This window comes from Canis lupus, chromosome 37 (genome assembly GCF_011100685.1).
Source record: "Canis lupus familiaris isolate Mischka breed German Shepherd chromosome 37, alternate assembly UU_Cfam_GSD_1.0, whole genome shotgun sequence".
In the NCBI taxonomy this organism is placed as follows: domain Eukaryota; kingdom Metazoa; phylum Chordata; class Mammalia; order Carnivora; family Canidae; genus Canis; species Canis lupus.
This window is the reverse complement of record NC_049258.1, coordinates 11,875,732-11,900,829: the sequence shown is the minus strand read 5'-3', so window position 1 is coordinate 11,900,829 and position 25,098 is coordinate 11,875,732. Positions and strand designations below refer to the sequence as shown.

The 25,098-nt window shown below is 34.7% G+C and overlaps 1 protein-coding gene across 9 annotated transcripts in view; it reads right to left on the bottom strand.

Moving 5' to 3' along the window:
- The window catches only part of NBEAL1 (neurobeachin like 1), a 178,045-nt gene that overhangs the window by 30,784 nt on the left and 122,163 nt on the right, over positions 1-25,098 (bottom strand). For 8 of the 9 annotated variants that reach the window (XM_038585400.1, XM_038585404.1, XM_038585406.1 and 5 more), the window contains 9 exons: positions 24,943-25,076; positions 22,497-22,598; positions 21,013-21,108; positions 20,487-20,611; positions 18,103-18,243; positions 14,839-14,969; positions 11,868-11,977; positions 8,187-8,304; positions 5,560-5,657 (listed from right to left, as the gene is read on the bottom strand). In XM_038585400.1, the coding sequence (XP_038441328.1) occupies positions 5,560-5,657; positions 8,187-8,304; positions 11,868-11,977; positions 14,839-14,969; positions 18,103-18,243; positions 20,487-20,611; positions 21,013-21,108; positions 22,497-22,598; positions 24,943-25,076 (1,055 nt within the window). Of the gene's footprint in view, positions 1-5,559; positions 5,658-8,186; positions 8,305-9,066; positions 9,189-11,867; positions 11,978-14,838; positions 14,970-18,102; positions 18,244-20,486; positions 20,612-21,012; positions 21,109-22,496; positions 22,599-24,942; positions 25,077-25,098 lie in introns of those variants that run through there. The other variant, XR_005385234.1, reaches the window with a different exon arrangement.

Below are 25,098 nucleotides of genomic sequence, written 5' to 3'. Positions count from 1 at the left end.
GAAAGCTGGGGTAACCATCCTATGTCAGACAAATTAGATTTTAAACCAAAGACTGTAATAAGAAGTGAAGAAGGACACTATATCATAATAAAGGAGTCTATCCAACAAGAAGATCTAACATGTATAAATAGCTATGCCCCTAACATGGGAGCAGCCAAATACATAAATCAATTAATAACAAACTTATAGGAAATCACTGTCAATAATACAGTAACAGTAGGGAGTTTTAACACCCCCACTCACAGCAATGGACAGATCATCTAAGCAGAAGAGCAACAAGGAAACAAGGGTATGAATGTCATACTGGATCAGAGGGACTTCAGAGATACATACAGAGCATTCCATCCTTTTTTAAAAAAAACATTTTATTTATTTATTCATGAAAGACACAAAGAGAAGGGCAGGGACACAGGCAGAGGGAGAAGGGGGGAGCCTGATGTGGAACTCGATCCCAGGACCCCGGGACAATGACCTGAGCCGAAGGCAGATGCTCAGCCACTGAGACACCCAGGTGTCCCCAGAGCATTCCAACCTAAAGCAGCAAAATACACATTCTTCTTAAGTGCACATAGAACATTCTCCAGAATAGATCACATACTGGCTCACAAATCAGGACTCCACTAGTACAAAAAAGACTGAGATCATACCATGCATATTTTCAGAACACAAAGCTATTAAGCTTGAAGTCAACCACAAGAAAAAATTTGGAAGGACTACAAATACAAATACAAATACAAATACAAATACAAATACAAATAGGTTAAAGAACATCCTATGAAAGAATGAATGGGTCCACCAGTAAATTAAAGAAGAATTTTAAAAACTCATGGAAACGAATGTGAAAACACAACACTTCAAAACCTTTGGGATACAGCAAAAGTGGTCCAGAGTAAAGAATATACCAAAATAGGCCTTCTTTAAGAAGCAAGAAAAGTCTCAAATACACAGCCTAACCTTACACATAGAGAAGATGGAAAAAGAAGAGCAAATAAAGCCTAAATCCAGCACAAGAAGAAAAATATAAAGATGAAAGCAGAAATCAATGATATAGAAATAAAAAAAAATTTGGTGAAACAGATCAATGGAACTAGAAGCCCGTTCTTTAAAAGAATTAATAAGATTGATAACCCTTAGCCAGCCTTATCAAAAAGAAAAGAAAAAGGACCCAAATAAAAAAAAAAATCATGAATGAATTAGGAGAGATCACAACCAACATCAAAGAAATACAAACAATTATAAGAGAATATTATGAGTAACTATATATGCCAACAAATTAGGCAATCTGAGATTTGGATAAATTCCTAGGAACATACGAACTACCAAAACTGAAATAGGAGGAAATAGAAAGCATGAACTAGGGATGCCTGGCTGGCTTAGTGGTTGAGTGGCTGCTTTCAGCTTAGGGGTGATCCTGGAGACCTGGGATCAGGTCCCGCATCAGGCTCCCCTGCATGGAGCCTGCTTCTCCCTCTGCCTATGTCTCTGCCTTTCCTCTCTCTCTCTGTGTCTCTCATGAATAAATAAATAAAATCTGAAAGAAAGAAAGAAAGAAAGAAAGAAAGAAAGAAAGAAAGAAAGAAAGAAAGAAAGAAAGAAAGAAAGAAAGAAAGAAAGAAAAGAAAGAAAGAGAAAGAAAAGGAAAGAAGAAAGAAAGAAAGAAAGAAAGAAAGAAAGAAGAAAGAAAGAAAGAAAGAAAAGAAAAGAAAAGAAAAGAAAAGAAAAGAAAAGAAAAGAAAAGAAAAGAAAAGAAAAGAAAAGAAAGAAGTAACCCCAAACCAGCAAGGAAATTGCAGCAGTAATCAATAATCTCCCAACAATCAAGGGCCAGATGACTTCCCAGGGGAATTCCATCAAACATTTAAAGAATTAATACCTATTCCTCTGAAGCTGTTTCAGAAAACACGACTGGAAGGAAAACTTCCAAACTATTTCTGTGAGGCCAGCATTATCTTGATCCCCAAACCAGACAAAGACCTCACCAAAAAGAATTATAGACCAATATCCCTGGTGAACATGGATGCAAAAATTCATGATACTAGCCAACAGAATCCAATAGTACATTAAAAGGATTATTCACAAAAAATAAAATTAAAAAAAAAATAAAAGGATTATTCACCATGACCAAGTGGGATTTATTCCTGGGCTACAACAGTGGTTCAACATTGGCACATCAGCCAATGTGATGCAGTACATTAATAAAAGAAAGGACAAGAACCATAGGTTTCTCTCAATAAATGCAGGAAAAGCATTTGACAAAGTACAGCACCCTTTCTTAAAACTCTTCACAGTGTAGGGGATAGAGAAAACAAATCTCAGTATCATAAAAGCCATGTACGAAAAACCTATAGTGAATATCATTCTCAATGGGGAAAAACTCAGCTTTTCCCCTAAGGTCAGGAACATGTCAGGGATGTCCACTCTCACCACTGTTGTTCAACATAGTACTAGAAGTCCTAGCCTCAGCAACCAGACAACAAAAAGAAATAAAAGGCATCTGAATCAGCAAAGTAGTCAAACTTGCACTCTTCGCTGAGGACAAACTCATTCTTCCACTGTATATGGAAAACCCAAAGACTACCTCAAAATTGCTAGAACACCTACAGGATTTCAGCAAAGTAGCAAGATGTAAAATCAACATACAGAAGTCTGTTGCATTTCTATACACTAACAATGAGACAAAAAAAAAGAGAAATTAAGACGTCGATGCCATTTATACCTGCACCAAAAACCATAGATACCTAGGAATTACCCAACCAAAGCAGCAAAGATCTGTACCGTGAAAATTATAGAACCCTCATGAAAGAAATTTAGGGAAACACAAAGAAATGGAAAAACATTCCATGCTCATGGATTGGAAGAACAAATATTGTTAAAATGTCTATGCTACCCCTTTAAAGCACTCTAGACGTTCAATGCAACAATCCCTACCAAAATGCCATCAGCATTTTTCAGAGCTGGAAAAAACAATTCTAAAATGTGTATGGAACCAGAAAAGACTCCGAATAGCTAAAGGAATGTTGAAAACCAAAGCTGGAGGCATCCCAAGTCTGGACTTCAAGTTCTATTACCAAGATGTAATCATCCAGACAGTATGGTACTGGCACAAAAATAAATACACAGATCAAGGGAACAGAATAGAGAACCCAGAAATGGACCCTCAACTCTATGGTCAACTAGTATCTGATGAAGCAGGAAAGAAAACCCAACGGAAAAAAGAAAGTCTCTTCAACAAATGGTATTGGGTAAATTGGACAGCCACATGCAGAAGAATGAAACTGGATGATTTTCTTACACCATACACAAAAACAGACTCAAAATAGATGAACGACCTAAATGTGAGACAGGAATCCATCAAAAATCCTATAGGAGAACACAGGCAACAACCTCTTTAACCTCGGCCACACCAACTTCTTGCTGGACACGTCTCTAGAGCCAAGAGAAACAGGCAAAAACGAACTACTGGAACTTCATCAAGATAAAAAGGTTTTGCACAGCCAAGGAAACAGTCGAAAAAAAACAAAGACAACCGACAGAATGGAAGAAGATATTTGCAAATGACACATCAGATAAAGGGCTAGTATCCAAGATCTATCAAGAACTTATCAAACTCAACACCCAAAGAACAAATATTCCAATCAATAAATGGCCAAAAGATATGAACAGACCTTTCTCCAAAGGAGACGTACAAATGGCCAACAGATACATGAAAAAAGTGCTCAACGTCACTCAGTATCAGGGGAATTCAAATCAAAACCACAATGAGATACCACCTCACCCCAGTCAGAATGGCCAAAATTAACAAGTCAGGAAATGACAGATGTTGGTGAGGATGTGGAGAAAGAGGAACTCTCTTACACTGTTGGTGGGAATGGAAGATGGTGCAGTCCCTCTGGAAGACAGTATGGAGGTTCCTCAAAAAGTTGAAAACAGACCTATTCTATGACGCAGCGATTGTACTACTAGGTATTGACCGCAAAGACACAAATGTAGTGATCTGAAGGGGCACGTGCACCCCGATGTTTATAGCAGCAATGTCCACAATAACCAGACTACGGAAAGAGCCCAGATGTCCACTGACAGATGAATGGATAAAGAAGATGTGGTGTGCGCGCGCACACACACACACACACACACACACACACAGAGGACTATTATTCAGCCATCAAAAAGAATGAAATTTTGCCATTTGTAAGAACATGGATGGAACTTTTTTTTTAAGATTTTATCTATTCATGAGAGACACAGAGAAAGAGAGAGAGGCAGAGATACAGGCAGAGAGAGAATGGATGGAACTTAGAGGTTGTTATGCAAAGTATATAAGTCAGAGAAAGACAAATATCTTATCGTTTCACTCAAATGTGGAATTTAAGAAACAAAACAGATGAACATAGGGGAAAGAAAGGGAAAAGAAAATAAAAACTGAGTGGGTGGCAAACCATAAGAGACTCTTAATCATAAACAAACTGAGGAATGCTGGTGGGGAGTTGGGGGGGAGGTGGGGTAACTGGGTGATGGGCATTAAAGGGCAATTGACATAATGAACACTGGGTGTATATGCAACAGAATTCGGTAAATTCTACCCCTGAAATTAATAATACACTGTACGTTAACTAAAATGAATTTAAAGAAAAAATTAAGGAAAAATCAATGGCTAATTTTTCTGTTATTTTTTATGGTGGTAAAAACTAATTAGCTCTACTTTCATGAAAAAAAGAAAAGTAAGCCAGTGCAAAAATATTATAGGATCTATTTCAAAGCTCAGGGAAGTTTTCTGTTACTTTTGCATTCCATCAGCAGACAGGGATAAAGCATTGATTTTAAATATGACTATTCTGTAAAAAAATAAATGTTGGAGGCTTCAAATAAAGTCTGCTAAGGAAAAGTAGCAATTATAAACCTTAGTCTGATAACTGAATTAAGAAAAGTACAACAGATTTATAAGCCAGAATTTAGATACAGTCTTGCTGTGTATCTCTTTTGCTCCACAGCTGTGGAGATTTCAATTCACAAATATCTACTGCACATATACTACATGCAAGAATGATATAAAATGATTAAAAAAAGGCTGCTTGCCTGTAATATATTTATAATAAAGAGACAAATGCACAAATATACAACTAGGGCAGAAAATGTCACAATTAGGATATAAGTAACAGCTTATAAAACATAGAAAGTGATCTAGTTCAATAAATGAGATTATAGCTATTAATTCAGAGGAGACAAGGCATGATAGAAATACTTCTGAATTAGATAGTCATGCATCCAAATCCTGGTTCCAGTCACATTTTAGTTGTTTAAACAAAATAAAGTGATTGGCTGAGTAAATATTAACTTCTCTGTGACTGAAGTTATTGATTGAATATCTGGATTTTGACCACAATATTTTGTTATTTCAAAAAATGAACAATCATTTAAACCTATTTACTTTTAAGTGACAGTATAATTTTTCTGAAATTCTAGATAATTCTGAGAGATACAGTTTTAAATCATTAAAATTCAGCAATGTAATCATATGTAATCAATAAAAATTTTTGGTAATCAATAGCTTTAATGATTTACCTTTAGCAGCTGACAAGGTGTTTGCCCAAAATTATTAATCATCCCCTCTAAAGCTTTTCTTTCTTTCTCATCTGTTAAGGCATCCAGATCCACAGCTCCTAAAACAAGGAGAAGCACTCAACTCACTATGGAGTGAAACAAATCAGCAAGCCACACAACTGATTAATATACTGGAGACTGAGTAGTATATTTTCAATAAAATACCATTCTTTTCTTAATTTTTGTAAGAATATTGTAAGAGAGGCTTTTTTTATTTTTTAAAAGATTTAATTTATTTATTTGATAGCCACAGAGTGCATTTGAACACAAGCAGGGGGAGGAACAGAGGGAGAAACACAAGTATACTCCATGCTGGTCATGGAGATCGACTCAGGGAAAATCCCATGAGTCTGAAACAAAATCAAGAGTCAGATGCTTAATTGACTGAGCCGCAAACTGCCTCACAGTAGAACTACTTATTTTCTTCATGATAATCAAACTGAAACAAGTATAATAATCACACAAAATGCTTCTATAAGTTACTGCTTATCTAACAAATACTGGGAAAGATGATATTCTGGTTAACTGATTATACCCAACTGTACTTGATATGGTTAGTAAGTACCCAAACTAGGTAAGTCTGATTTCAAAGTCTAAGCTCATAACCATCAAACATACTACCTCTCTATTATCAAATGAATATGGCAAAGCAAAAACAAGCTTGTCTATTTACCAAAAGGCATGTGGACTCTGTTCAAATTCATCCAACTTCACACTATTCACCATCTTTACTATTGAAGGATTAGAAAAGAAAAAAACTACTTCTTAAGGCTTCCAAAGCCTTCAAGAAATGTTCTTGATCCTGAGCTAAACATTAGAATGATGTCACCTTATTTTATCATTAGAAGAGTTTGTTATTTATAATACTTAAGATCTTTTAAAGTCTGTTAACAATTCAACACTGAATACTTATAACAGGACTGACTGAATAGGACACTTAGGGCTAGAAAGCAAAACCTTTTATGTCACCAATAACTGACATTTATAATTAGATTTGCATACATAACGTTTTTTTGTATCTATTTCACTCCTCCCTGTACCTACCTCCCCTCTGGCAACCACCAGTTTGTTTTCCGTATTTAAGAGTAGTCTTTCAGTCTCCTTTCTCCTTTGTTCATTTTTTTAAAAACTTATTTACATCATTCTTAAGTTCTAATTTATTTTTTTCTTTAAGTTTTATTTAAATTCCAGTTAGTTAACATACAGTGTAATATTAGTTTCAGGTGTACAACATAATAATTCATCAATTCCATACATCACCCATCCTCATCAGGGGAAGTGTACTCCTTAATTCCTATCATCTATTTAGCTCATCCTCTCCTCTCCTCTCCTCTGGTAACCATCAGTTTGTTCTCTATGGGTAAGAGCCTGTTTCCTGGTTTGTCTTTCTTTTTGCCCCTTTGCTCATTTGTTTTGTTTTGTTTCTTAAATTCCACATCTGAGTGAAATCATCTGGTATTTTTCTTTCTCTAACTTATTTCTCTTAGCATTATACCCCTTGTCCATCTATGTTGTTACAAATGGCAAGATCACATTCTTTTTTATGGCTGAGTAATGTTCCATGGTGAATGTGTGTGTGTGTGTATATATTATATATATATGTATATATATACATACATACATACAGATAGATAGATATAGAGAGAGGGGAGGAGGAGAGAGCGTGCACGCACATCTTTATCCATTCATCTATCAGTGGACACTGGTTGCCTCCATATGTTGGCTACTTATTACTGGATCATAGCATACTTCTACTTTTAATTTTCTGAAGAACCTCCATACTGTTTCTTGCAATGGCTGCACTAGTTTGCAATCCTAACAGTGCACAAGGGTTCTTTTTTCTCCATATCCCTGCTAACATTTGTTCTTAGGTTTTTTATTTTAGCTACTCTGACAGATTTAAGGTGATTTCTCACTGTACTTTTGATTTACATTTCCCTGATGATAAGTGATGCTGAGTATCTTTTCATGTGTCTGTTGGCCATCTGTATGTCTTCTTTGGAAAAATGTTCAGGTCCTCTGCCCATTTTTAAAATTGATTATTTGGGCAGCCCTGGTGGCGCAGCGGTTTAGCGCCACCTGCAGCCCAGGGCATGATCCTGGAGACCCTGGATCGAGTCCCACGTCAGGCTCTCTGCATGGAGCCTGCTTCTCCCTCTGCCTGTGTCTCTGCCTCTCTCTCTCTCTCTGTGTCTCTATGAATAAATAAATAAAATCTTAAAAAATAAATAAATAAATTAAATTAAATTAAATTAAATTGATTATTTGATTTTTGGCGTTGAGATGTATAAATTCTTTATATATTTTGCATATTAAATATATCACTTGCAAATATCTTCTCCATTGAGTATGTTGCCTTTTTGTTTTGTCGACGATTTCCTTCACTGTGCAAAGTGAAGATTTGCATACACACTTTTAACTATTACTTAAAAAAAAACACATCAATCTCTTAATATTTCAAATCGAAGAGATCATTAAAACTATTTCTAAATGTAGTCTTTCTCATGTCCAAAATACCGTATATGAACATCTATTAAATGATACTTTCTATCAACGGAATGCAAGATAAAAAGTTTATAGGCTTATACCTTCATAACTACAGTAATAGAAAACATTGAGTGCTTCCACTGCAGCTGGCCCCCTCTGTTTGTAGCCAAAAATCAGATCTATCCATTCATGAAGATGAGCAGAAACATACTCAGACTCCTAGAAAAAGAACAAATAATACAGAGATACCTTCCAACTACAATGTAAATATGGGTCCTTCAAAAAAGTAAGAGATAATTAAGCATTTCCAAACATAAATCTTACCACTGTAAATAAAATTATCTCAAAATCATGTTAAACATTTAATCAGTATCTACCACATATTTTATATATATTTTATCTAGCATAATGTAGAAATATTTATTAATATTTAATAATACGCACACACCTCTTAATGAATGGGCGAAGAAAATAACTCAAGTATTCTAATAGTCTAAATATCAGCAACAAAAAACTTAATGATGGCTATGGATATATCTTTGCTATGAAATTTCCATTGAAATAGCCATCTAGAACTTCAAAGAAACAAACAGTTGGGGTTGATTAAAGGTGGCTGAAAATCACTCCCTCCAATGTACCCAACCTAATACCCACTAAGAAAGTGGACTGTGTGGCAGAGGTTTAAAGGACCTCCTGGAGCCTGTTAATGATGGTTTGAAAGACAGTATGGAAATTGTTACTGGAGACAGAAGAAAAGGGGTCCATGTTTAGTTCCATCAAAGATAGAAAGAGTACCTAATCAACTCATGAATCTAGTGACAGATTTTTTTTTTGTTTAGTTTTAATTCCAGTTAGTTAATACACAGTGTAATATTAGATTCTGGTATACAACAGAATGATTCAACATTTCCGTACAATGGGAATGGGGAATGGGTTAAATAGGTAATGGGGATTAAGGAGTGCATTTGTTGTGATGAGCACCTGGATGTTGTTTGGGGATGGAGATTTCCATGGCAATTGGTTTTCTTTCTTTCTTTCTTTCTTTCTTTCTTTCTTTCTTTCTTTCTTTCTTTCTTTCTTTCTTAATTGGTTCCTTTAGCTGCCTATGATGAAGTGTGGAAGAGTAAGATGAATTTAAAAAAAGAACTATTCAGGTTTTAAATATAACTGAAAAAATATAAAGGAGCAGGTCTTGCTGAGTTCTAAATACAGTTATTCTCATTTCCAGGATACTAGAGAGCAAAGACTCTCTAAATGAGAAATGGTCAAAGTCAATGATTAAATCAGAATGTCATCAGTAAAATATGAAATACCCATGCAAGCACTTTTTTTTTAATATAAAAGAAAAAAAATGACTCAAAGCAGGAAGCTAAGAGCCAAAGGGTAAAACAAAATAGCCATGGAGAACTCTGGAATAGCACTGGGCCCTGATAAAGGAACTGAAACCATGTCTCTGCTAGAATTCTGAATTGTTTTAAACCAGTTGCTGCTAGGTACCTCTTGTTTTTGTCCCTTACCTTTTCAAATTAAATTCTATGCCCAAGGTAAGGCTCAAACTCATGACCCTGAGATCAAGAGTTGCATACTCTATGGACTGAGCTAGCCAGGCACCCTTTTTAATCTCTCTTTTGAATGAGAGAGATATACCTATTATAATTCTGTCTTTGTCACACCACTGTTGTTATGTGGGGACAGATAACCTTTTTCTCTACTCCACAGTCTTCAGATGCAAGAGCAGACAAACCTGAGTAGTTTTGTGCACACATGGATTTGATTTAGATGACTGACAAAATTCTGGACTTCAGACCTCATGCCTTAATGCCGGGATCAGCAAACTACTTATTGCTTGTGGGCCAAATTTTACTACCTCTAGATTTGTAGAGTAGTACAACAAAGCCATATCCATTTTCTTCTGCATTACAGTGGCAGAATTTTGACACAGACCTTAAAGCCAGCAAAAATATTTACTGATCCTTTATAGAAAAAGTTTGCAGATTCCTGACTTAAAGGTTGCTGACATGAGACTTTGGGAGGATCTTGAGAGACCGGAGAAACTATGTACATTTTGCATGTAGGAGAAATGCAAATAATTTGCAGTCAGAGGGCAGACTGTGGTGGATTAAAGTTGGTTGAGAATTCTTTTTCCCTCCCACTGCTGAGAGATGGTGTTTACACCTTCCCTCCTCTTCAATCTGCACTGATGCTCTTACTGTTTGACTCTGACAAGGTGACAGAAATGCTGTGACCATTCACAGCCTTAAGCCTTAAGAAAGCATGGAAGCTTCCAATTTTGTACTCCTCCCTGAGCTCTAGACATGTCTGGGTACCTAGCTAGAGAGGCCACAAGAAGAGGAGATATCCTGAGAATACATGGAAAGGGAGAAAAGCCCAGTATCCCAGTGTCTCAATGCAGCCTCCAGATGACTCCAAACTCAGCTGCTATGACTGCCAAGGGCATGAGAACCTCAAGAATGTGAGAATTGCTCAGCTTAGACCAGTTTACTCAGAACTGTGAGAGAAAATAAAATGGCTAAATTTTAAGTTACTGACTTTTGGGTAGTTTATTGCACAGAAATATATAACTGAAACATGGGCTTCTAACATAGTAATATAAGGAACATATTCCTAAAATCCTGGACCCCTACTTCATGTCATAGATAATACAGAGGAATGCATCTAGGAAGTTCCTGGCTAGCTAAATAAGTAAAAGATTATTTTTCAGAGTTAATTTTTTTCAATTTCTTATTCATGCATAGTGTTACTGATTACAAATATTATGATCTAATCCTGAATTTTGTAACCTGACATACTATATACTAATGACAGGGAATGTTTCCAAGTATTGGCCTAATTAATTAGTTTCAGACTCTGAAACATTTCAATTTAGATAGAGAGCTTAGTGGGGGGAATGCATCGTTTACAAAAAAGACACAATAGCAATGTTTATAACTCTATTCATTTAATTCCAAACTGAAAATTCAGCTAAAAACTAATATTTTTTAAAAGTGGAATTTAGGATTTAGCAGTCGTATTAAAAAACTAATTGAAATCCTTGAGAGAAAATATAAATGCACTCATCCTTGTTAGATTTTTAAAAGATTTTATTTATTTATTTATTTATTTATTTATTTATTTATTTACTTACTTATTTATTTATTTATTTATTTGGGGGGGGAGGAGGGAGGAGGAGGAGAGAGAGAGAAAGAGAGAGAGAGAGAAAACAAGAGAGATGTACATAAGCACAAGCCAAGGGAGGAGAAAAGGGAGAGGGAAAGAGAGAATCTCAAGCTGACTCCACACTGAGTACGGAGCCTGACAAGTGGCTCGATCCTAGGACCCTAATATCACGACCTGAGCTGAAGTCAAGAGTTGGACACTTCACCGACCTAGCCACCTAGGTGCCCCTCATTCTTGTTAGGTTTGAAACAAATGTGGGAACTCCAAAACACCAAACAACACCAGCTTGGTGGTTGGAATAGTTTAAAATACAATAGGCAGTTATAGTAAAGACCTGAATATATACATTATGTATATAATATATAATAAATATATACTATATATGTACTATAAATAAATATATCCATGGAACGACACTATATTTTTACTCTACCAAAGATTTATAACCCCAAAATAAATTACCATATTATACTCTCTACAACAGTATATATAACAGATGACAAATAAATCTAGAAAAATAATAGCCAGATATTCTTTAGTCCATTCTCTAGAAAACACATGCATCTCAGTCTTAGTAATGCAATAACTAAACACAAAAATCTTACCAGAGCTTTCCTATGTTTATAGATGAAATCTTCAGCTGATTTAGCCCATTTGGGGAGAATGACATCATTTACCACTTCTTTGGAAACTTGGAGACAACCCAAGTTAAATTCTAAGATAAGTAAAGGATAAATGTGTCAAATCATTTTAGATTTAAATAAATCACGTAAAACAAATATAAGGGCACAGTCCTTAGCCAAATTGAGGCTTCTCTTCTCCTCTAATTAAGAAGGAATCAAGTTCCCTTCTTATTCTAAATTTACTGAACAGGTAAAAATAATTACATTGAAATGTATTTTATCAGTTGATTTAAAAAGTAAATGAGAATAAAACAGTTTTAAATTGGTTATTACGAAGTAAATCAGATTAATAATTGATTTTTGGTTGGGAAGTGGGGGATACCATAGACATGACCTAAACTGATTTCTAAACAATAATGCAATATTCAATATTCTTCTTGCATTAAAAATAATATAGTCCCTCTAATAGTTAATTTACAAAATACAGCTCCTTATTGCTTTTTGGTGTAACTTATACTGTATCTATTTTTTTTATTAAGATTTTATTTATTTATTCATGAGAGACACAGAGAGAAAGTCAGAGATAGGCAGAGGGAGAAGCAGGCTCCATGCAGGGAGCCTGATGTGGGACTCGATCCTGGGACCGCAGGATCATGACCCAAGCAGAAGGCAGATGCTCAACCACTGAACCACCCAGGCGTCCCTGTATAACTTATACTTTAAATTTATGCAATAGAAGTGTTATGTTTGTCATAAGGAAAAAAATATATTTGTATACCACTATTCTAAGTAGATACTGACATCATAAAGATTTGCTCATATAGTTAAAATACAGTAGTTTGACAAAATTGTCCCCAAAATGAGGTTTTCTGTTTTCATAGTGGGAAAAAGAAAAGCGTTAACAAAAAAGACCTTCAAAAAAGAAGCTGCCTTAAAATATCAGTGTGTCCCAAAACTGGAGAGAGGTTTCAATGTCATAGAATGACAGGATGCATAGGGCCTGTGGCTTTGCTAACTCAACTATTGTGTAACAGACATAATTGCCAACCCACTAGCCATCCCTCCTTATTTGGTAACAGAACTTTGATTTTATTTAAGTACCCATCCTTGTGCTTTATTTTATGTAGCCTGACTGGTGTAGGAATAATGAGGAAAGGCTATAAGAAAGGATTTCTTACTTTTAAGAAATGACACAAAGAATTAACAATCCACTTCTAAGACACTGTTGTATCTGCCTATGAAGTCTAGAAATGCTTTACAAGTCATTTTCCAACCATGAGAGGGACTAGCCAAGGACAAAGCTGAAACACTTAGAACAGCAGGGTGAAAATACAGAAAGAACTTGGTTTTGAGGATTTTGTTAAGCTACTTGAATACTACCATACCTTGTAGTTTGCACTGTGGAAAATACTAAAATTTTCTTGCTTGTACAATTTTGAGGTTTTACTAATATTTGTTTTCCTAATTAATATTAATATTTGATGACATTCTTAATAATGTAATTTGCTTTCTCCCACCTACCTCATTTATTTTTTTTTTAAAGATTTTATTTATTTATTCATGAGAAACACAGAGAGAGAGAGAGAGAGGCAGAGACACAGGCAGAGGGAGAAGCAGGCTCCATGCAGGGAGCCTGACGTGGGACTCGATCCTGGGTCTCCAGGGTCAGGCCCTGGACTGAAGGCGGCGCCAAACCGCTGAGCCACCCAGGCCGCCCCCACCTACCTCATTTCAAACAAAGAAGCAACATACAGTCAGAAAAGGAAGCCAGTAGGACTGTATTGAGACAACAACTTGCTCTAGCGAACATCAGAAATTGTCAAGCTAAGAGTATCTTTGGCATCCAAATTTAATCTGCTCATCCCTCCTCGCCCAGATACCCTGGCTTTGGAGGCTCCAGTCCTATGGCTCAGAGTCCATCAATAGATTCATTTGATTTTCTGAAAGTGACCAATTTTAATTACCTCACTCTGAGAAATCAATGCCCTGCCTCTATCAGTGTGTTCCAGAGTGCATGATCAGACCACACAAAGCCCTGGATATACTCTCCCTAGTGTAGCAAACAACTCTCCTGAAGAAACAAAGGGTCAAACATTAACATTATATAGTAGAGGAGGAAAAAGAAGCTGATAATGGTCCTTTGACACTGTAATTTCCCTTAAGAACACCAATAACAATCTTGCCATTTTTATTGTGCCTAAAAATAAATCCAAAAATACTTCCTAGAGGAGTATTTGGATATTTTTAAAGACTGTATTTGGCTCCATAATTCTCTACTTCAAAAACATAATATAATTTTTCAAATATTGTGGTAACTTATACTCTGTCATTATTTTCAATTTGCCTCTTCTCTTCTGCTCTAAACCAGGAGCCAGCGAACTTTTTCTATAAAGTATCAAAGAATAAATATTTTTCACTTTATGAGCCTCATCGTCTCTACTGCAATCACTCAAATACGATGTTAAGCTATAAAAACAGCCACAGTCTATATGTAGATGAATTGGCTTGGCTGTGTTCCAACAAAACACAACAAATAACTTTGCCCTGTAGATATGACCCACAGACCTATAGTCTGCAAACTGTTGGTCTAAATCCTCATCTTACCTAACTCAAACATTTTTTTCTTCCCTACTCCTAACTCAAACACAGTCTAAGTGGCTAGCTATATGGCTGAAATAGCATATAGCCATCTTTGCTTTCTGGTAAACAGTGTACTCTGATAAATTCTCTCACCAATTCAAATTTGACTCACTTATCATCATTCACCAGAGCATAGCATTTTACTGGAAAAATGCCAGACTACATCTGGCCATCAGTCAAACCCTATTGAATGAATACACAGATACAATGAACCTTAAATACTATAGAATATCACAAAAATGTCCTGGAAGGTATTTTTCAGGATCCTTCACTGGGACCTGTTGAATCAGATTTTTAATCTCTTATTTCTTACGATTTTGATTTTCCAAAAACTCTGGGAAATAGAAGAATTCAGGAATCAGTTCCTTCACATCATATGGGTTGTCCATGAGTGCCTGCCAGGTGGCAGGAATGGAATGGAACTGTCGATCTGCACAGTCAAACCTGCATGTGGAGATTAATAGAGAATAGTGAGTAACAGCAGCCAGGAAACAAGCCTTACACTTCCCTTCAGATTTCCTAATGATTAGAGCTTCTTTTTCAATCATCTTTCTCTTGATATTTGATAACACAATTTGTTTTCTTTCTTATTATAATCTATCTTTCAAATTTTGTTGCTAGAACTAAATATGTAATTTTAATCACTAATATTTTAGTTAAAAGAGCTGAAAAAACAATCATACTGGAGAAAATCTCCACAGATTAAACTAAATTTAAACCTAAAGAAAGGGGGATCCCTGGGTGGCACAGCAGTTTGGCGCCTGCCTTTGGCCCAGGTTGCGATCCTGGAGACCCGGGATCAAATCCCACATCGGGTTCCCAGTGCATGGAGCCTGCTTCTCCCTCTGCCTGTGTCTCTGCCTCTCTCTCTCTCTCTCTCTCTCATAAATAAATTTTAAAAAAAAATTAAAAAAAAAAACTAAGGAAAGGCCTAATTTTTGCTGAGTAAAATTCAATATAGAGAGTGAATAAAAATTATTCGGATATTTTAGAATGACAGAGTTTAAATATTACTATTAATATACATGATTAACAGATCCAAGGAATGCTGCTGATAATCTCTCTATATAAATATCCTTGCAAACTCTTCTGCTAAAAACCAGAGGGTGAGTTAGGGAAATAGTTCTGTGGCTAAAGCTTTTATATTTTACTTGTACGTACTATTATTTTAAGTTTCATCACAGGCCTATGGTAGTTGAAAGAAGCGCAAGTAGCCAGTTGCAATTTTATTATACTGTTCTGATATATTCACAAAAAGCATAAACCCCTCTGTTTCATCTCCTTTGATATTGTTTTCTTGGATTTAGTTAATGACTTACTAAATGATGCTGATGACTATTTTGATGCTTTTTATGCCTACCAATCTTGGTTTGAGGTGAAGCTGAACTTAGCAGAACTCTGAATTTAATTACCGTCAGTGAGTGGGTCATTAATAAAGTCTATTGATGGTGTATCCAAATTCAAGGAGACACAATCTTAATGGCAAGATTTTTTGTTTGGGTGAGGGAGAACAGCTTTACTGAGATATAATTTACATAAAATTCACAATTGAATGGTTTTTCAGTTTATTCAGGAGTTGTGCAATAATCACCAATTTTAGAACATTTTCGTCACTCCAAAAAGAAACCCTGTAGCTATAAGCAGTCACTCTCCATTCCCCCTATCTCCACTCTCTGGCAACTACTAATCTATTTTCTGTCTCTATGCATTTGCCTATGTGGGACGCTTCATGTAAATCATACAACATGTGGCTTATGTCTGATTACATTTACATACCGTTTGTGAGAATCATCTGTGTCATAGCATGTATCTTTTATTCCTTTTATCTACTTACTGCCAAATAATATTCCATTGAACAGATATACCACATTTTATCACCTGACAGAAATCTGGGTGGTTTTTACTTTTTGACTATTACAAATAATGCTGCTATGTACACTTGTATCAAGTTTTTGTGAGACCATATGTGTTCAATTATTTTGAACGTATAGTTAGGAGTGGAATTACTAGGTCATTTGATAATTCTATATTTAACCCTTTGAAGAACTGCCAGACTGTTCCACAGAGGCTGAATCATTTTTTATTTCCACAGGCAGTACATAAGGTTTCCGACTTCCCAATATGTACGTCAACACTAGGTATTATCTATCTTTTATTATAGCCATCCTTATAGATGTGAAGAGGTTTCTCAATTTGCTTTTGATCTGAATTTCCCTGATGACTAATGATATTGAGCATCTTTTCATATGTTTCTTGGACATCTGTACATCTTCTTTGGAGAAATGTCCATTCAGTTCCTTTGTTCAGTTTTTAATTGGGTCATTGTCTGTTTATTATCGCATTGTAAGGATTATTGTGTTGTAGACTTCTAAATACAAGTCCCTGGGGCAGCCTGAGTGGCTCAGCGGTTTAGCGCCACCTTCAGCCCAGGTCGTGATCCTAGAGACCCAGGATAGAGTCCCACGTCAGGCTCCCTGCATGGAGCCTGCTTCTCCCTCTGCCTGTGTCTCTGCCTCTCTCTCTCTCTCTCTCTCTCATGAATGAATAAATAAAATCTTTAAATAAATAAATAAATACAAGTCCCTTATTAGATATATAACCTAAAAATATCTTCTCCCCCTGAAAGGGTTGTCCCTTTCCCTTCTTGATGGTGTCTTCTGAAGCACAGAATCTATTTCTAAAGCTCTATAATCAAATCATGTATTGCAATCAAATCATTTATTGTTAAAATCATTAAAAGCTGAAAAGACCCAGTTAGTATTTTAACAAGGGGAAAATTACCTGCTATCATGTAAATGTAAGATTTGGAGATGGTTAATGTGATCACTGGGACAGAGTTTCTTCTTAAAAGCTAAGCTAAGGCTTACTGTGTTAAAGAGTAAAGGCTAATTTTGAGAGATAAAAACTATATGCAAAGAGAGTACAATGGATAATGTTTATACAGCTCAACTGGTACATAGGAAAGGCGAAATAGTAATGTTAAAGAATAGGACAACATAGAGATAACATGTGAATAAGTAGGGAGCTACAGGGAGGATATACACTAGAAAACGAAAGATTCACAAAGAAGTTTATTTCTTTAGGATTATTAGGAAAGCACGAAACATAATAAGTTATAACTCTGACAGGTAATATGATAATACAATAGCATTTCAGACCAATGTGGGTTGTTGCTAATTATGTAAGAGCCCCTCATTTGTCCTCCTTTTTATTCTTTAATAAATATTTTAAAGAGGCATTGGTTAGGTTTAAATCTCTGACAGACATTCTGGATCTTGGTCTAAATTAGTTCAAACTCTCAATCTCTGGTAGGTTCCTAAAACCAGTAAAAATCACAAAGATACACTAGGTAAAAGTAAAAAGGAATTCTCCTTAAAGGTCATTTGTTAAGTCAATTGGAATGACCCATTCTCAAACTAGTTTGGCTGTTTTTATCTAGAGGCTATTAAATGAATCAAAATCTAACAGAGGAGAATAAAAAAGATAAGGCCTTGTTACATAGTACATGACATGAAAGGCAGAGTTTTCAATGCTAACATGTAGTCTTAAGAAAATAACTTATTTACCCAAAACATACCTTCCACTCTGAAGCTGGATATGGAGGGTGGTGAATGGTTCTGTACGAATAAGATAGTGCATAACTCCAGCAGAATTTGAATAGTGAGTACCATAATGAAATTTATCAATAGTTCCCATGGGATCCTCAAAATTTTCATATCTAAAAAAAGAAACTAAAGTTTTGTAACCACAACAGTAAAATTAAAATTAGGAGGACATAAGATTTATTGCATTACTAGAAACAGTTTTTAAGAAGTCCTTATTAATATTTATTATTTATGTATTCATATATCACACCAATAAAAATAATTTATTAATACTATTTTCTGAACAATATCACTAAAAAACAGGATTCTGGAATAGTTTCATATTATGTAATAATACATATTCACTGTAGATAAGTTAGAAAATACAGAGAACAAAAAAGAAGAAACTTAAAACCAAGTACAGAGATAAGTAACATTAACATTTTGATGAACAGGGCAGTCTGGGTGGCTCAGTAGTTTAGCGCCGCCTTCAGCCTGGGGCCTAATCTTGGGGACCTGGTATCCAGTCCCATGTCAGGCTCTCTGCATGGAACCTGCTTCTCCCTCTGCCTGTGTCTCTGCCTTTCTCTCTCTCTCTCTGTACCTTTCATGAATAAAATAAATAAAATATTAAACAAAATTTTTTTGATGAACATCTGTCACCCTTAATGCATGTTAATATACAAATATATTTCAATATAAAAGTGCTAAAAATAATGTTTACAACCTATTTTTTCATTTAACAATTTTCTATTTACATTTTTCCAACTGAAGTTTATTTTTTATTTTTTATTTTTTTAAAATTTTTATTTATTTATGATAGTCACACACAGAGAGAGAGAGAGAGGCAGAGACATAGGCAGAGGGAGAAGCAGGCTCCATGCACCGGGAACCCGATGTGGGATTTGATCCCGGGTCTCCAGGATCGCGCCCTGGGCCAAAGGCAGGCGCCAAACCACTGCGCCACCCAGGGATCCCCTGAACAATTTATTTTTTAACAGGCATAGGGTATTTTTAACAGTAACATATATGAACATACAACACTTTATTTCTTTAATTTTATATATAAAGGGTTGTTTCCATTTTTCTGCTATTGTAAGAAATATAATAAAACATCCATTTGTGGCCAAGGTAATGGAAGAAAAATATGGAGGACCAGTCAAGAATTGTGGAAATGAATGCCTAACAATCAAAGGAAAAAGAAGGTAGGAAAGGAGGAAGATGATGGTAGGAAGACCTAAAACAGATAATAAGCAAAGGATATATATAGTGATTCTGTAAGCACTACCACTGTGTAATTGTTTTGAATGGTGGTTTAAATACTGACATCTGAATTAGTGCATATAAAATCTGAATAAGAACAAACAGCTTTTTGAAGAAAATAAACACTAAACTTTTCAAACCAAAATAGTAATTAGCTCATCCAGTTGAGGCCAATTACCTTTCACACAGAAATCATTAATATTGAGGGGAATAAAATCTTTCAGGTCAGAGTCATCTGCATCTATGCAAAAACATATACTAGTGAAATTTAAAACAATATTTCCCGTGGTACAGTGTTAAAAAAATTGTGTTTTTGTTATTGTCAGAAAAGTTTGACTAATGGTAGTGAGGTAACATACACACAGAATTCCACTAGTAAATCAAATCAAATATTAAACACTGCAAAAAGTTCTAAGGTAAATTTGAAAAAAAAAAAAGAAAGAAAGAAAGGAAATGTGCAATCTACTCTCAAATAAATCTACATTGTTTGTTTGCAAAACAGTTCTTTGCCCTTATTATCAGAAGTCAAAACTGACAAGTCATTCACAATTTCACATGAAGAAAAAGGGAAATTAAAATTAGATTATTATTTTACCTGTCAGCAGCTTGCTTTGAAGAAAAAGAATTTTAAGACATTCACAGGATCATAAATATAAAGAATTTAAAAATTCCTTTCCTTATTAAAATAGATAACTTTCTAAATATTTCACTATATTTATTCACATTATTTGTCAATGTTGGATTACTACTGATTTTTAAATCTATCAAAATATTCTATTAAGGGTATTTTTGCATGTTTAGATTAGGAGATTAATAAATGTAAAAATACCTGGGAAGAAAAATTACCCTTCACCACATACAATGTGAAAAGAAACTAAACAAAATCAATTTAAATTTGGCAAGGAAATGAAATAAACAGACTATAGTTAAGATATGAGGGACAACTGATATATTCTCAGGAAAACATAGTGAAGGGATTATCAGACTCTGATTACCAAAAGTAGTTGTGCATTTAAAAAAAGTAATACTTAGTTGGCCATAATAGAAATTAATGCAAATTCAAAATACCATCACAAGTGATGGGTATCTTTCAAAACGGATAAAAGGCACTTACTTTTCTCGCATGGCTTTGGCATTTTTATCATTAACTACCCCAATTGGTTTGGAAAGATCTCGAAATACAGATGGATTATTAAGGTCCAACTCTTCTGAAGTATAATCTTGTAAAATCCAAGGAAACTAAAAGAGCCACAATTTACAATTTAGACATTCCTTTCCACAGAAACTACTATCCCCATATATAATATCTAATGCTTATCTAAAGACAAAGAGGGATAGTTTTTAAAAATATTTTTCCCTGTTTCAAATGTTTATTCATCTTTAGTTCCATGACCAGAAGCATCATTTCCTCTAATACCATTGGAATATTTTTAGTGAAGTGAAAAAAAAAAACTTTTATTATTTAATTACTTTTCATGTTTATACACTTTTTGAAGATAGTAGGGTAGAAAATAAACAAAAGGCAAAAACAGTTTTTGTATCTTTTTTAAAGATGAAAAATAATCATCATACACATACATTTTTGTGTATTATAAAGTTGAAAGGAAATTCCATATTTATGTGATTTCTATAAAACTTACCACAGGATACTGCGCAAGGTCATTATAGGTTCGTCCTGCCATTGTATTTATTTGAATGAGGTAGTCAAAATTTGATATCTCTCTGTTTACCCATTTCTAGACAGTACACAAAACAAAAGTTTAAATATTTAGAAGTTACTAATTATAAATGATAGTACTAACAGAATATTTTGTTCCTATTGCCTTGATCAATTTTCTAATACAAAGAATAGAACTTTTAAAAAAAGGCTTAAATCAATGTATTTTTCCTAAATATCCTACCTGTTAAAAATTGGTCATTAGAAAAGGAAGAAAAAATTAAAATCTTTTGTTATAGTAAAAAATTCATAAGAATTATACCTTTTTTCCAATTATTTTATTTAAATATTTTTAAAATGTCAATTTTAGGACTGTCCAACATTGAAAATTTTGTTATAAATTGAAATATTCATAAGTGCACATATTAAATAAAAGCAACCTAATGTATTAAAATGTTCTACAAATTCTAAATAAGTATTATGTTAACTATCCTTAGAAAATTGTCTTGCTAGAGCAAGAGTAGATGGGATTTTGCTATATTAGATATAAAATTTTCTCAAGAAAAATATAATCACTATTTTCTTTTAATCACTTCATTATCCTAGACTGTTAATTACAAAGTGTAGGTATGCTCAAGAATTTTGCTGACAGATTAACATTCACATTTAAGTTTACTCTTTGCCTTAAGCAAAAAATATACTTATGAGAATGGTGAAAAATGAATCTATATATAGAGAGAGATTTTATAGAAACCCCAACTATAATTATCAAGTGCTAACTTGAGAATTACCTTAACGAATAAAGTTTGTTCCACAAAAAAAAACAGGAAATGTACTCCATTAAACAAAGCTTACTCCGTAAGCAATATGAAAGAGCTGCAGATAGCTTCTGAACAGAGTAACACTTAAGATTATTATTAATGCGGATGTGAGAGGGAGGAAAGAGTCAAGAAGCAGAGATCTGTATTAGGAGACTACTGACAGTCATACAAAGCAAAACCAATGGCCTTTCCTTGGATTTTGGTAATAGAAATTCAAGAGATATTGAGATATAGGTGAGAATAAAATATACAAGAAGATTAATTAAATTTGGTTGACAAAAGAATTAAATTTTTTGCCTTTATCCCCATGGTCTTGTGTGTTTTTCCACTTTTTACTTCATGTGTGGATTAATTTATTATTAGAAAACCCCAACAAACTCATTTGTTATATTTTAAAAAGATAAAATTATTAAAATAGAAGAATTCATAAGATATGCTCATGAACCAAATGGTATCATTTGGAAGCTGGAAGGCAGGGCTTTGTGTTAGTGAAACAGAAAGATTCAAAGATAATTCAAAAGATCAATTTGAATGAAAGGTGGTTATCACAACCAAAATAAAATAATCGGAAGAGTAAGTTTTACTTTTAAGCAAAAGCCTGAAATATAAAACAAATGTTAAAAGAGTGACTGTGAAAATTTCCCACCTGTGTCAATCCTGATGCTTTGAATAATTCCTGTGGAGATCTGGTTCCATAACTATTTGGAGAATGAAGTGACAACAGTCTGCTGTATACTTTGTTTCTAATCTAGAAAAAAAAAAAAAAGCACTTTATAGTTTATTTTTTATTTATTTTTTATTTTTTATTTTTTTTTCACTTTATAGTTTAAAAACTGATCAAGACAAAGTGGGATTATGGCTTTGTAATTATTTTACTGGAATATAATTCACATGCCACAAAGTTTACCCTTTTGAAATACACAATTCAGTGGGCTTTGTTGATGTATATTCACAGAGCTGTGCAACCATAAACATTATCTAACTCTGGAATACATTCATCATCCTTGAAAGAAACTTCATACTGACTAGCCATCACCTCCCAATTCCCACTCCCTCTCATTCCCTGACAACCACTAATCTATACTTTCTGTTTCTACAAATCTGCCTCTTCTGGACATTTCTCATAAATAGATTATGGTTTTAACTTCTCTTTTATACTAAGTTTGGTGAAGTCAAGCCATATATTTTTTGAAAAAGTTATGGTATATAATGGAATGATCAACAGATACTGCAAAACAAAACTAGCTTGAATCCAGTTCACATTTTGTTCTGCCATTTACTAATCATACTGGCAAATCAATTAATTTACTGAGTCTCATTTGTACATTAAACATAATAATCTCTGCCCCTATAGTCTTCTGAATTCTTCTAGGTTACACAAATATAAAGTAATAAAATTCATCTTTGAACTTCAGTATCCTGATCTATAAAAAAAGAATAATAGAATTTGCCATATTGAATCTGAAGGTTGTTATGAAGATTAGATACCATGTATAAATGTGCTTTTAAAACTATAAATTTGGGATCCCTGGGTGGCTCAGCGGTTTGGTGCCTGACTTTGGCCCAGGGCACGATCCTGGAGTCCCAGGATCGAGTCCCACGTCAGGCTCCTGGCATGGAGCCTGCTTCTCCCTCCTCCTGTGTCTCTGCCTCTCTCTCTCTCTCTCTCTCTCTCTATCATAAGTAAATAAATAAATAAATCGTTTAAAAAAAACTATAAATTTATACAAATGTACAGTATTCAACAGGAGCATGCTTGGTTTAATTATACTAGTGTATAATTAAGATAATAGAAATTATAGATAAGATAATTGATTAATTATCAATATGCACTGAATTAAGATAATTAACTTCCAAAAAAACAATAGCTTTTCATATTCCTATGGGGAAAACTTATTTCTAATAGTAAAAAAGTATCCTTTTGTAAAACTACAAATATGTCCTTTATTTTTTAAAGATTTTATTTATTTATCTGAGAGAGTCAGACAGACAGAAAGACAGACCATGAGCACAAGTAGGGGAGGCAGAGGGAGAAGCAGACTCCCCACTGAGCAGGGAGCCTGATGCAGGGCTTAATCCTAGGACCCTGGGATCATGACCTGAGCTGAAAGGAAGATGCTTAACTGACTGAGCCACCCAGGCACCCCCCAAAATGCCCTTCAAACGTCTGAATAAGATTATCTATAAGTAACCCTGGATCCCACAAATGAACAGAAACTTAGTTATTGACTGTGCTAATTCAGATCATCTCAGAAGCAGATGGCAAAAGAGAATGGAACATTCAAGGATTTTATTAGTAGAGGCACCTGTGATGGAAGATGGAGAACGAGACAAGACAGGGAGAGCTGTCAAAGAATGAAGCAAGTCTGACCTCAAGTGAATAACAGAAGGAAGAAAGGTTGGGGGCAAGTGTCCTAAGTAATGTGCTACAGGTACACAACTATTGGTGGAGCTAGTATCTGTACCCAGGTAATCTGGCTTCAGTGGTAATATCTTAACCACTTACACTATTCAAGAATTTACTCTATTCCTGAAAGAAATATCTGCCCTATTATTATTTAACTGAAGCCAATCCAATTTCATAAATCCTGTCATATTATATATATTGCATATGATTTCACAACTGGATACTGTAAGACACTTATTGGCTGACACTTAATAGTCTACTGATTTACCTACTCATATATAAAAACTGAAAACAAGTACTCTAAAAATACTCAAATATAAATCCCAATAGAATTAATTGACTACTTAGCTCCTAAAGTGTATTTATTTTTCCTCTAATATTTTGACTTCACAAATGAGCAGAGTCCAAAGTTTCATTACAGCTTACTAGTTGGAAAATTCTTTTTTTTTTTTAAGACTTTATTTATTCATGAGAGACCGAGGGGGGGGGGGGGGCGTGGGGCAGAGACATAGGCAGAGGAAGAAGCAGGCTCCATGCAGGGAGCCCGATGTGGGACTTGATCCCAGGACTCTAGGATCACACCCAGGGCCTAGGGCAGATGCTTAACTGCTGAGCCACCCAGGCGTCCCTGAAAAATTATTTCAAGTTAACACTGGGGCTTCCAGAAAGGTCGCATCTTACATACCTCTTTCTTGAAATTGAGAAAGTAGTTGGATTGGTCAACATGAAAAATCTCAAGAGCTGACCTCCTTAAATTGTAACGCCGCAGGTGAATCTCTCGAACCTGAGAATGAGGCCACTTGAAATCAAAGCCTACTCCTGAAAACAGAAGAAATCCTGT